At 46.3% G+C, this 14,364-nt stretch overlaps 1 protein-coding gene across 2 annotated transcripts in view; it reads right to left on the bottom strand.

Moving 5' to 3' along the window:
• Positions 1-14,364, bottom strand: part of IPO9 (importin 9) — a 194,781-nt gene that overhangs the window by 100,500 nt on the left and 79,917 nt on the right. For both annotated transcript variants that reach the window (XM_050956106.1, XM_050956107.1), the window contains 4 exons: positions 13,655-13,713; positions 12,741-12,892; positions 3,441-3,539; positions 3,145-3,251 (listed from right to left, as the gene is read on the bottom strand). In XM_050956106.1, coding sequence (XP_050812063.1) covers positions 3,145-3,251; positions 3,441-3,539; positions 12,741-12,892; positions 13,655-13,713 — 417 coding nt within the window. The remainder of the gene's footprint in view (positions 1-3,144; positions 3,252-3,440; positions 3,540-12,740; positions 12,893-13,654; positions 13,714-14,364) is intronic.

Below are 14,364 nucleotides of genomic sequence, written 5' to 3'. Positions count from 1 at the left end.
TGAGGAGGATGGAAGAGGCGCGTGGGACACTGAAGCCACCGACGCAAACTCCTAGACTGGGAACCCCCGGCTTTGGTGGAATGCTCAGGGAGTCTAAAAAGGCCACTGCGTTGGAGCCTACCATTGCACAGGCCACAGCATCGGGTGGAATTGCTGCTTCTCCCTGTGCGACCTCAATCGTCTGTGCTCCGATCTAAGTCAGCTTCGCCTAGACCTAAAGGACTCAGACTCCAATTGAAAGGACCATGGGGGAGCAGTGTTGACCACTGCTGGGACAGGGCCCTGCCCATCCGCTGCTAGGACAGGCTTCCATGATAGCTCAGTGGTTTGAGCATTGGCCTGCTAAACCCAGGGTTGTGAGCTCAATCCTTGAGGGGGCTGCTTAGGGATCTGAGGCAAAAATTGGTCCTGCTAGTGAAGGCTTGATGAACTTTCAAGGTCCCTTCCAGTTCTAGGAGATTGGTCTCTCTCTTATTATTATCATCATCTTCAACCATTAATCTCTTTTCCTTTTGGGTCTTGGGGTGAAATCCCCTGCAGATTCTATAACCGTCTTCTTGATGAGTTTTGCCCAGACACTTTAAGCAGGAAGTGCGACGGTCACTCCTAGGCATAGGTTTGCCACACGCAGTGCAGAGTTTAAAACCTGGGGACCAGGGGACCCCCCCCTGCTACTGGGGGGTGGACGGACAGGAAGGGGTACCCCCAGATGATATCTTATAAAAGACTAACTATATACTACCTACTACTATTACTAACTACTAATTTAACTATTTACAGAAGAAGTCTGAAGACTGATAAGGAGGAGAGGTTTGCTGAAGCAAGAGAGAATGAGCATTCCAGCTAAATGTGACAGGCGGTAAGAAGGAACTGAAGTGGTAGCAGGTTGGCAGAGACATATATTTGGCGCCAGGGAGGGAAAAACCTTCTGGCTGCCCTGCACACGGCAGGCACATACCTAATTGGAATTGACATGAGCAATCACTCGAAGAACTGATTGTTCCTTCCTTAGTGGATTACTTTGCATTTGTCCCTATTGAATTTCATTTCCCTCAGACCATATCTCCAGTTTGCTCAGATAATTTTGAATTTTAATCCTATCCTCCAAAGCACTTGCAACTCCCCTCCCAGCTTGGTACAGTCCACAAACTTTATAAGTGCACTCTCTGTGCCATTATCTATATCACTGATGATGATATTGAACAGAACTAGACCCTCCTGTGGGTAATACAGGCCTAAATTTTTAAATAATCCTAATATGTGACAGGGGAGTGCATCAACTCCCAGTGAGCCTTATGAAGCTCTTAATGGCCTTCAAAACACCAACCACCCCATCGGCTTCAGGAGATTTGCTATGCCTCCCCACACCCTCAGAATAGCAAGGGACACCCCCTCCTCCCAAAGATTGAGTCCCCACTGTGAGCCACAGAAGGCTCAGGCCCACCCCATTAACCTAAAGACACTCATTAAAAGACTCCTGAACTGCATGAGCCTTAGGATGCTAATGGGACTTTGCACACGCTTCCTGCAAACCGTAGTGCATTCTTCAGAGGCCAGCCAAACCACCTCCCCCAACAAGCCTCACTAAGGCAGCTTGCTCTCCAATGAACCCTGAGTGGGTTAACATAGGGGCTGATTTTACTATCACTCATCAGAATGTACCAAGCCTAATAAGGATCCTAATACCTTGGGAGTGGTTATGATGAACCCCAATGAGCCTACGAAGATTTGCAGAAAGTCAGGTTATTTCTCCACTTAAGGCTCACTGATCAGCCCTTTAATATCTGTAGGAGGGGTAGAATGTCCTGCTATACTGCCTTCCCATGTCCTCTTCTTCATTGTCTCCATGATCTCACTCGCATATTCTCTTACTTCATTGTCCCCTCTTTTCACCACGATTTTAGCCCCCTCACCACCACCACCACAAGCACCACTCTTTTGAACCCCACGCCCACACCACCCAAACACCCTCTTCTGGTTTTCCTCTTAAGTCCATAAGAAATGAGCACCTGAGGAGGTCTGCAGGAATGGTGGTACTGAGGCTACCAGGGGGTTGCAGGGGAGGGGCATTCCCACCCACCTTTAAAAGAGTAATCCAACAAATAATGTTAATGCTCACACCACATTTGTTCTTATATTAGGATACAGCAAAAATCAGAAGAATTCTCTGTGAAGAACTTATCAGCCATCTCCGTGTGATAACTCAAAATATAAACCTATATTTCCCTTCAATTTTTTTAAAATTTAAAAATATAGTCTTGGGTGTTCTTGGCTTTTTTTTTTTTCCTTCTTCAAAATGATATTTAGGTTTTCAGTAGTTAGTTGGTGGCTTACTTTAAGTTCAGAGCCAATGAGCTATTTGCATGTTACTATTTAAACTCCCAACTTTTAAAATTAGAATTTTGGACTTTCTGGACTAAGGCGAACCTACCTCAAACTCAGGCTTAATTTACCAATTTTGAGACAAACATTGTTTTGCTGTGGGGATGGGTGGGGAACAAGAGTGAGCAATATCAGGCTTTCCAGAGAAATTCAGCTGAAAAAATTTATTTATAGAATGGTTACTGTCCCTTTCTAATATCCACTAAAAGACAACACTGAGCTAACACTATCTACACAACAAAGAATACTTATGTGACAGTAAGTGGGCATCAGTCAGACTGAGATGTCTTTTCTTCCCCTTTTCCCACCTAACACCGGCCGTTGAAAACAATTCTAAATCGGATGCATTCATGAGGGGATAATGAAAAATCCACACATGAACAGAAACAAGAGGGGATATCTGAATTCAGCAGCATGAAGCCAATGAAGAAGTCCACCTAAATTCATTTTTATAACTTATCTGGAATTGTAACCAGAAATTTTTTTTTAATTGAAAACAATTTCAGTGCTGAAGTGCTGGTAACTGCTCGTCTATTCTAGGGAGAGCAGAAAACACTACTGTTATATGTAATTGTAGATGTCTTTACACGGGTCAGGAATTTTTTTACCATTTTTGCTTCCAACACGCAAAACCCACAAGCTCAGTTTTACCCCAGTTGCATCACCAGAAATTACAATTCACTTGCATTATGTGTCTAATGCTGTGAGATAGCCCACCACTTATTCCGTTATCATTGCTACCCAGATTGCCTGTCTCCTTACCAATGCTCAGCACCACTGTTTTTAGCTTGTTCAGCTTCCTGCAAGTGTCTCGTAGCTGCAGCAGCCAAAGCAGTTGCACTCTCATTCTGGAAATCAGCAGCAACGGCCTGGGTAAAAGAAATAATGACTGTCACTCTGTTTCTTTGTACAGGTGCATTTTAAAGACTCTTTTTGCAGCTGTTATTCTTCAAACTAGCTGGTACAAACTGTATGTAAGGGACAGTGGCAATTTTTGTAACAATCAAGTTGTAATTCAAAACCATTTGGGTCCTTTAGACACAGAACACATTTCTTACCAGCAACAAGTCCTGTGCAGCAATCCTTACTGTATAAGAAAAAGTGTCGTCATCTTCATCCTCCACAAATTGCTGTGGATTTGCAGTCCAGACTTTTATCTGAAATAAAAGCAGGGGGAAAATCATAATAGTTCAGTGACATCTGGATGACCCTGAACACTGGAGCGACAAATGGAATAAAATTCAGTAGTACCAAGTGCAGAGTCATGCATTTAGGCTCTAATGAGAATTTCTGTTACAAGCTGGGGTTCATCAGGTGCAAGCAACCGAGACCTGGGAGCGTGGGATGATCACAGGATGACTATGCACCACCAGTTGGTGTGGCCATGAAAAAGGCAAACACGATCCTATGACGTATCCTATGAGGAATTTCCAGTAGAGACAGAGAAATAGTAATGCCATTGTACAAGGCATTAGTAGGACCTCATTTGGAATACTGTGTACAATTCTCATCACCTATGCTCAAGAAAGATTAAACTACACTGGAACAGGTGCAGAGAAGAGCTAGGAGAACGGAAAGCCTATCTTAAGAGGGGAGATTAAAAGAGTTTAGCTTGTTTAGTTTAGCAAAGCAAAGACTGGGAGAAGATATGATTGTTCTATAAACACATTAGGGAGTAAATATCAGGAAGAGTGAAGAACTATTAGAACTCAAGGACAAGAAAAAATGGATATAAACTGGCCATGAAGAAATTCAGGCTGGAAATTATTAAGTTTCTAACCATCAGAGGGTGAAGTTCTGGAATAGCCCTCTAATAGGAATCGTGAAGGATAATCACTTACTTAGCTTTGAGAGAGACACACACACATAGAGCTGGACAAATTTGTGAGATGGAAACTTTTTTAAAGACACCATAATAGAGGCTCAACTTAAATGTATACCCCAAATTAAAATACATAGTAAGAAAACCTAAAAAGAGCCACCGCAGCTAAACAAAGTAAAAGAAGCAGTGAGAGGTAAAAAGGCATCTTTAAAAGAGTTGAATCCTAACGAGGAAAATAGAAAGGAGCATAAACTCTGGAAAATGAAATGCAGGTCCCTCACCAAAGGCTCTTAAGCAAACAGTCATGGGATAAGAGGGAAGGTTCTCTCATGGATTGGTAACTGGTTAAAACACAGGAAACAAAGGGTAATAATAAATGGTCAGTTTTCAGAATGGAAAGAGGTAAATAGTGGTGTCATCCAGGGGTCTGTCCTGGGCCCAGTCCTATTTAACACATTCATAAATGATCTGGAAAAGGGGATAAACAGTGAGGTGGAAAAATTTGCAAATGATACAAAACTACTCCAAATAGTTAAATCCCAGGCAGACAGCAAAGAGCTACAAAAGGATGTCTCAAAACTGAGTGACTGGGCAACAAAATGGCATACTGAATTCAATGTTGATAAATGCAAAGTAATGCACATTGGAAAACATAATCCCAAGTATATTTTTTATAAAATGATGGGGTCTAAATTAGCTGTTACTACTCAAGAAAGAGAACTTGAAGTCATTGAGGATAGTTCTCTGAAAACATCCACTGAATGTGCAGCAGCCATTAAAAAAGCAAACAATGTTCGGAATCATTGAGAAACGGATAGATAAGAAGACAGAAAATATCATGTAAAAGCAGGAAAGAGTCCTGTGGCACCTTACAGACTAATAGATGTATTGGAACATGAGCTTTCGTGGGTGAATACCCACTTCGTCGGATGCATCCAATACGTCTGTTAGTCTATAAGGTGCCACAGGACTCTTTGCTGCTTTTATAGATCCAGACTAACACAGCTACCCCCCTGATAAAAAATATCATATTACCTCTATAAATCCATGGTATGCCCACCTCTTGAATATGGCATGCAGATGTGGTTGTCCTATCTCTAAAAAGATATACTGGACTTGGAAAAGGTTTAGAAAAGGGCCACAAAAATGATTAGGGGTATGGAACCTATGAGGAGAGATTAAAAAGATTGGGACTTTTCAGCTTGAAAAAGAGACAACTAAAGAGGGGATATGATGGAGGTCTATTAAATCATAACTGGTGTGGAGAAAGTAAATAAGAGTATTATTTACTCCTTCTCATAACACAAGAACTAGGGGTTACCCAATGAAATTAAAAGGCAGCAGGTTTAAAACAAACAAAAGAAAGTATTTTTTCACACAACGCACAGTCAATCTGTGGAACTCATTGCCAGAGGATGTTGTGAAGGCCAAGACTATAACAGAGTTCAAAAAAGAACTAGATAAATTCATGGAGGATAGGTCCATCAATGGCTATTAGCCAAGATGGGCAGAAGACAGGATACTGGGCTGGATGGATCTTTTGTCTAACTCATGTGACAAAGTTTCTCCTCTACCTTGGTGGGTTCTGCGCTTATTGGCAGATTTGCTCACCTCAGTGATCTTCCCCACAGTCTGAATCAACTCCTCCTGTGTTTGATCAGGAGTTGGGAGATTTGGGGGGAACCTGGGCCAGCCCTGTACTACGGGTTCCAGCCCAGGGCCCTGTGGATTGCAGCTGTCTAGAGTGCCTCTTGTAACAGATGCATGACAGCTATAACTCCCTGGGCTACTTCCCCATGGCCTCCTCCAAACACCTCTTTATCCTCACCACGGGACCTTCCTCTTGGTGTCTGATAATGCTTGTACTCCGTAGTCCTCCAGCAGCACATCCTCTTACTCTCAGCTCCTTGTGTGTCTTGCTCCCAGCTCCTCACATGCACTTCCTCTTCTCTAGCTCCTCCCTTCCTGCCTGGAGTGAGCTCCTTTTTAAATCCAGGTGCCCTGATTAGACCACCTGCAGCCAATCAAGGCAGCCTAACCAGCCTGTCTGCCTTAATTGGTTCTAGCAGGTTCCTGATTACTCTAGTGCAGCCCCTGCTCTGGTCACTCAGGGAACAGAAAACTACTCAGCCAACGACCAGTATATTTGCCCTCTACCAGATTCCTGTATCCCACTGGCCTGGGTCTGTCACATATCCCTCCCCCCTGCTCAGCACCAAGGGGTTGGGCAGCTTGGGATGCCAGACAGTGCACACGTGACAAGCCATCGGCATTACCGTGACGGCTCTCTGCTCAGTGTTCCACATGGAACAGGAAAGGTTGGAGGGATAAGAACCACCTGGTCACCCTTGCGTTCTTCTCCTTGTTCCGTTGCATCCATTGAAGAGGGGCATGCTCGGTCACGAGGACAAATCTGTGCCCGAGCATGTAGTAGCGCAATGCTTCCATGGCCCATTTTACGACGAGGCACTCTCTCTCCACCACTGCATATTTTTGTTCCCTCGGAAGGAGTTTCCGACTGAGATACAGAATTGGGTGTTCCTCCTCCCTGACCATCTGTGATAGAACGGCCCCCAACCCTACTTCCGATGCATCTGTCTGCAGGATAAATTCCTTGCTGAAATCAGGGGCTATCAGTACAGGGTTACTGCAAAGGGTAGTCCGTAGGTCTGTGAATGCTTCCTGTGCTGCGTCAGACCATCTCACCAGATCAGGTCCACGGGCTTTCACTAGGTCTGTTAGGGGGCTTGCCCTTGTGGCAAAGTGGGGGATAAATCGTCAGTAATAACCCACTACACCTAGGAATGCCCGGATTTGTTTCTTGCAAAGCGGTTGGGGCCAATTTTGGATGGCCTCCAACTTGTTCACTTGGGGTTTTACCAGACCTTTTCCCATAATGTAGCCAAGATATTTGACCTCCATGAACCCTACAGTGCACTTGGCAGGGTTTGCTGTAAGGTCAGCTTGCCTGAAGGTATCAAGGGCTGCCTCCACCTTCTGTAGGTGGGTTTCCCAGTCTGGGGTATGAATGACCATATCATCCAAGTAGGCAGCAGCATAACTTATGCAGGCGTAATAGCTTTTCCATGAGGCGCTGGAAAGTAGCTGGGGCCCCATGTAGTCCAAAAGGGAGGACAGTATATTGAAAAAGACCCTCTGGTGTAGAGAACGCAGTCTTTTCCTTTGCATCTTCCGCAAGGGGAATCTGCCAGTACCCTTTTGTCAAGTCTAGGCTAGTCAAGTACCGGACATTACCCAGACGGTCCACTAGCTCATCTATGCGAGGTATGGGGTACGCGTCGAACTGGGATACTTCGTTTAGTCGCCGGAAGTCGTTGCAAAACCTTGTTGTGCCATCAGGTTTGGGCACCAGCACGATTGGGCTGGACCACTGACTGTGGGATTCTTCGATGATCTCCAACTCCAGCATTTTTTTCACTTCTGCTTTTATTTCTCCCTTTTGGCTGCTGGCACCCAATAGGGCCTCATTGTTATGCTGGCCCCAGGGTTCGTGACGATGTGGTGACATGTTTCGGTTGTTCGACCTGGTTTTGTCGAGAACACATCTTGATTCCGGAAGATCATCTCAGACACCTCATTCTTCTGGTCTGGTGTTAAATCGGGAGACACTCTCACCTGTTTGGAAGGCTTGTTTTCTTGGGTTAGGTCTTTTTGGATAGTTATGCATGCCTCCTGTGCATGCCAGGGTTTCAGAAGGTTGATGTGATAAATCTGTTCTTGTTTTCAGCGTCCTGGCTGCCGCACCTTGTAGGTTACTTCCCCCACGGTTCAACCACCTCATAGGGCCCGTGCCGTTGGGCCAGAAGCTTGCTTTCTGCCGTGGGTACCAACACCATCACTCGATCCCCTGGTTGGAACTGTCGGACTTTTGCCTGGCGATTGTAATAGGTTCTCTGGGCCTCCTGGGCCTTTTCCAAACGTTCCGTACAAAAGGAGTTACACGGGCTATCCGGTCTCGCATTTGTACTACATGTTCTGTTACATTTCTCCCCTCATTGGGTTCCTCTTCCCAAATCTCTTTAGCGATATCTAGTATGCCACGGGGGTGACGTCCGTATAATAAGTCAAATGGGGAAAACCCAGTTGAGGCACCTCCCGGATAGCGAAGATAAGGTAGGGCAGTAAGGTGCCCCAATCCTTCCCATCCCGACTTACCACCTTCCGTATCATAGCCTTGTGGGTTCGGTTAAACCTTTCTTCCAAGCCATCAGTCTGCGGATGGTAAACTGAAGTTCTCAGGGTATGTATATGGAGCAGCGTACAGAGGTCCTTCATTAGTTTTGACATAAATGGGGTTCCTTGGTCTGTTAATATCTCCTTTGGTAGCCCCACTCAGGCAAAGATCCCCACCAGCTCTTTGGCTATCGTTTTAAGAGGCTGTGTTCCGCAAGGGGACAGCTTCTGGGTAGCGAGTAGCATAGTCCAAAACAACAAGTATATATTGGTGGCCCCAAGCGGTCTTCTCCAGGGGTCCCACTAGGTCCATGGCTATTTGCTCAAAGGGGATCTCTATGATGGGAAGGGGTACTAAAGGTGTCCTCAGGTGGGGACGGGGACTGTGCAGCTGACACTCTGGGCAGGACGCACAGTACCTCTGCACTTCTTCATGTACTCCGGGCCAGAAGAACCGTCGTAGGACTCGTGCCAGGGTCTTCTCTACCCACAAGTGCCCCCCAAAAAGATGACTATGCGCAAGACTTAATACAGCGTTCTGGTGTTTTTGAGGTATTAAGATCTGCTGTACCTTCTGCCCCTGTACTGATGCAACTCGGTATAAGAGATTCTTCTTCATTATGAAGTAGGGTCCTGGTCCCTGGGTTCTCCCTTCCACGGGGACCCCATCTATTTCAGTCACCTCCTTTCTAATGTTGTTGTACGTTGGGTCTTCAGCCTGGTCCTGTCCAAAATTTCCTCTTCTGGGGCTAATCTGCCCAATATCTAGGGATCCAGTCTCTGTTGCCTCTGCTGGTTCAGAAGCGTTAGGGTGGGGGTCAGACTCGGCTGCTTCTCCCTCCTCGCTGGCCTCCTTTTCAGCTGCTTGGGTCCACCTACCTACGAGAGCAACCCTCTGGCTTTGAGTCAGTATTCGGGTTCCCAAGGCCTTAGCTGCCCTCCTTTCCCTTTTCGACTTTCTACCCTGTCTGGGAATGGAAAATAAATCTGGGGATATTTCAGAGAAGACTAGGGGTTGACAGTCTACTGTGGATGCCTCACGAACTTCAGGGTTCCTATTTTTCTCCAATCCTCCTCCTGGGAGTAAGTCTCCAAACCCTGGGAAGTCCCTCCCTATGAGCACCGGGTATGGGAGTTTAGGGACTACACCTGCTGCTACCTCAGTAGTGTTCCCCTGAATCTCAATTTTTACTGGGATGGTGGGGTAATAACCAACTGTCCCATGGACGCATGTTATCCCCGTACGCTTAGCCCGCAGCAGCTGACTACACTTCACAAGCTTCCCCGAGACAAGCGTGATAGCACTCCCCAAATCAACCAGTGCTGTGGTCTCTACCCCATTTAGCTTTACTGGTCTGGTGTACATATGTGGGGTTAGTGAGACCCCGACAACGTGGATTAGGGAGCATGAGTCTGCCCAGTTCCCCAGGTTACACTGCATCGGCTCCTCAGCATTGGGACACTGTGCAGCTATATGTCCCCACTCCTCGCAGGCATAACATCTGTATGGGGCCTTTGGCATTCCCCGGTCTCTTGGTTTGGGCAGTCTAACATCACGATCCTCTTCTCCCTCAGTGCTCTGACTCTCTGTGGTTTCTGGTGAGCCTTCAGCTCCTCTCTTTTTCCACCTGGGCTCTCCTGGTGGCCCCGTCACTCGAGCTCTAGGGCTTAGTGCTGCTAGTTTAACCCGGGGAGCCTCTTCCTTAACTGGTCGGGTCAGCTCCCCTGCTGTCCTTCACCTTTCTACCAGTGCAACAACCTCATCATAGGTGGAGGGTTTGTTCTGGCTTACCCAGGCACGAAGGTATGGCGGGTAGTCCCCTCATGTATCGGTCGATGACCAGAACCTCTAGTATCTCTTCTGGATTCTGGGACTCCGTTCGCAACCACTTTCGTGCGAGATGGATGAGGTCATACAATTGGGACCGTGGGGTTTTATTTTCCTGGTACCTCCACTCGTGATACTGCTGGGCCTGCACTACAATCGTTACCCCGGATCTGGCCAGGATCTCTGCTTTCAGCTGGCGGTAGTCAGCTGCAGCCTCTTCAGGTAGATCATAGTAAGCCTTCTGGGCCTGCCCACACAGGAATGGGTCAAGGATGCCAGACCACTGATCTTGAGGCCAGGCCTCCCATAGGGCTGTCCTCTCAAAGGCCAGAAGGTATGCCTCTACAACATCCTCCCATGTCATTTTGTGCAGCCAATGGCTGGCCCGCATGATCTGCGTCCTATCATGGCCGCGGTTCAGCTCTGTAAGGGTCTTTACCTGGTTTACCAGTTCTCGCAATACAGCTCGGTCTTGAGAAGCCTGGTCCATCAGCAGGCGATTAGTCTCTTGCTGCAGCCGCACTGCCTCCTGTTGGGCAGCTGCCTGGACACGGGTAGCCTCCTACTGGGCTGCTGCAGCTTGTATCAATGCCTGTACTAAGTCATCCATTGTGGTGGAAAAAAAAACCAAAACCTCTACTTTTTTTTTTTTTTTTTAATCACCACCCTCCTTCTGCCGCGCTGTGCACACCAGATCCCACCCCTGACACCAGTTATGACAAAGTTCCTCCTCTACCTTGGTGGGTCCTGCGCTTATTGGTAGATTTGCTCACCTCAGTGATCTTCCCCACAATGTGCATCAACTTCTCCTGTGTCTGATCAGGAGTTGGGAGGTTTGGGGGGAACCCGGGCCTGCCCTCCACTCCGAGTTCCAGCCCAGGGCCCTGTGGATTGCAGCTGTCTAGAGTGCCTCTTGTAACAGCTGCATGACAGCTATAACTCCCTGGGCTACTTCCCCATAGCCTCCTCCAAACACCTCTTTATCCTCACCACGGGACCTTCCTCCTGGTGTCTGATAATGCTCGTGCTTCTTAATCCTCCAGGAGCACACCTTCTCACTCTCAGCTCCTTGTGCCTCTTGCTCCCAGCTCCTCATGCGCACTTCCTCTCCTCTGGCTCCTCCCCCCGACTGGAGTGAGCTTCTTTTTAAACCCAGGTGCCCTGATTAGCCTGCCTTGATAGGCTAATTAGACCACCTGCAGCCAATCTGCCTTAATTGGTTCTAGCAGGTTCCTGATTACTCTAGCGCAGCCCCTGCTCTGGTCACTCAGGGAACCGAAAACTACTCATCCAGTGACCAGTATATATGCCCTCTACCAGACTCCTGTATCCCACTGGCCTGGGTCTGTCACACTCAGTATGGCTGTTCTTATGTTTGTGATGGAGGGAGAGGGGGAGAAGGGCTTCAGCAATCACCAGCAGTGGTCAGAAAGGGATTCCCTTCCCCCCAGTGTATTCTTGGAGGGTTGTTTTTTTGTTTTTGTTTTTGTTTTTTTTTTTAAGTCTGCTTTCTCTGAAGCATCAGGGATGGCCATGAATGGAGACAGGCCACTAGGTGGGGTGAGCCAGGGCTCTGAAACAGCATCAGCAGCCTGCCTCTCTCGAGTGCTTGGCTGGCTGATTCTTGCTCACACAGTCTCAGGATCTAACAGATCACCAGGAAGAAATTTTCCCCCAGGTCAAAATGGCAGTGACCCTGAGGGTTTTTGTGCCCCCCTCCAGTGTCTGAGTATAGGTCACTTGCTAGGATTATCTGGGTGTCTCTCATTTAATCATTACCCTCCCATTATGGGGGCCTCTAGCACTGGGTCACCTTGGTCCCTCCTATTCTCTGCCTGTGGTAGTATAGTGTCTCTGGTGGGACTAATTTACTTTGGATTCATTTCTGTTGGGTTTAGTGTGTGGTGCTGGGCGGTGTTGGTGGCCTGTGATATACAGGAGGTCAGACAAGATGATCTAGTGGTTCCTTCTGGCCTTAAACTCTATGAATGATAAACATAGGAAACAAACAGAAGACACCTATTCAGTTATCATGACTAAGGCTGTGAATCTATCATGGAAGTCACGGCTTCCGTGACCGCCATGAATTTTGCAGTACTAGTGCGGCTGACCCCAGGACCACACCAGCAGCTGGAGAAACCCCAGGCCAGCCGCTGCTCTGGCAGCCCCAGGCAGCTGGTCCCTCGCACTGCCCTGGAGCAGTGGTCCAGGACTGCCTGGGGGATCCCGGGTTGCCCCCCGCAGGGGCAGTCTTCAGGATCCCCCTCTTCCCAGGAGAGAAGATTTAGTCACAGGTATTTTTAGTAAAAGTCATGGACAGGTCACGGGGCCGTGACTTTTTGTTTATTGCCCGTAACGTGTCCATGACTTTTACTAAAAATACGCATAACTAACAGCCTTAATCATGACTCCTTCCCACCCAAATCCTTTTCAGTGCTTCATCTGCTAGTTTGAATCTCGCACGTGAACAGACTTCCATTGTTTGCCTCTTTTACTTTCTACATGTTCACTTACCTGCTCCTCTGTGATCTGCATGTAGAGAATGATGTAATATATCAGCTCTGGCAAAGCTTTCTTCACTGTGCTTTTAAATTTGTGATTTTCCAACAAGGCATGTACAAACTCAAATATGCTGAACACTAGGTTTTCAAAGCCCAGCACTTCACCTGAACAAAGAAACAAGGGGAAAGTTTCACAACTGACTGTGTCAAATCATGGACCTGCATAAATGACTGGCAAATATTAATATTACAATTTGTTAACAGGTCAGGCAGGATAATCTCTGGTCTCACTCCTGGGGTACTGCTGAGGCAACACTGTTCCACGTTAGGAGAAGCCTGCCGCCCCTTGCATTTCATAGCACCCTCTTGGAATGATTAAGTGGCAACACTGTCCAGTTTTGACAGAAGTCCTGTGTTCTTCATGGCCAAGGAGATAAAAATTACACATATGGCCAGGGATTTTCTAACAGACAAGGAAATGATTGCATTTTTAAAAGAATGTAACTAGTGTCCCTTTAACAATAGCCTTACTCTTTAATGCTAGCTCGAAAATCAATAAACTACAATCCTTTGGTGTAACTCACAGAATGTCATAAACCCCACTCCACCACTACAGTTGCATATAAGCGAACAGTATATACAGAAACAGGAATACAAATTTGTCTAGGTCATTGTTCTGAAATCAGTATTTGTTTAGGTGACTAACAAATTTATTTCAGCATAAGCTTTCATGATGCAGCCGAAGAAGTGAGCTGTAGCTCACGACAGCTTATGCTGAAATAAATGTGTTAGTCTCTAAGGTGCCACAAGTACTCCTGTTCTTTCAGCGGATACAGACTAACATGGCTGCTACTCTGAAACTTGTTTTGATGAGTTTCCCTACTCTCTCCCTACAGAGAACAGAAGTGTATCATTACTAGCACTTACCATCAGAATCCACAGGGTCTTCTACCTCTTCTGTATAATTCACTTCTGTTCTTACATAGGTATAGCAAGTAGTTAAGTAAATAAGAGCAACCATTTAGCTTAAACATTACTAGAGGATTGCTTCTATTCAGTAACAGACTCACTCAAATTATTAAGTCTTTATATGATTTCCTAAAGCAAATTAGTTTTCACTTTACAGCAAAAAGCCATCAATCTATTTCAAGTAGAATAATTAAATATGAAATGCATAAAAGAGTAACCTGTATTAATTTTTCCAAGTAGATTTGTTAAAGACAGACAATATAATTATGTTCATTGATAGATTTCAGATGACATCTTTTGATTCGTTTAAAAAATCCACTGAGGACAGTGTGTGGATGAGGGAAAGTATGATGTAAAACTTCATTCTCACTAATGAGATTTTAATACAAATGGAACCACAGGGCAGAAAGTTTGGTTTCTAACTGAAAATTTACACCAGCAAAAAAAAAACAAAGAAAAAAGAAAAGAGGAAGTCTAAGAGAAAGATCTAAGTTACTGTCACGGAGTGTGGGGGAGTCCGGCCCTGCACTCCTCTTCCTGGGACCCACAGTGACTCTTAGCCAGCCAGTAAAACAGAAGGTTTATTGGACAACAGGAACACAGGTTACAGCAGAGCTTGCAGGCACAGTCAGGACCCCTCCACCGAGTCCTTCTGGGCTTTCAGGGTG

Source organism: Gopherus flavomarginatus, chromosome 5, assembly GCF_025201925.1.
Source record: "Gopherus flavomarginatus isolate rGopFla2 chromosome 5, rGopFla2.mat.asm, whole genome shotgun sequence".
NCBI classification, from domain to species: Eukaryota; Metazoa; Chordata; order Testudines; family Testudinidae; genus Gopherus; species Gopherus flavomarginatus.
The sequence above is the reverse complement of the archived record's forward strand: the minus strand, read 5'-3'. Positions and strand labels throughout refer to the sequence as shown.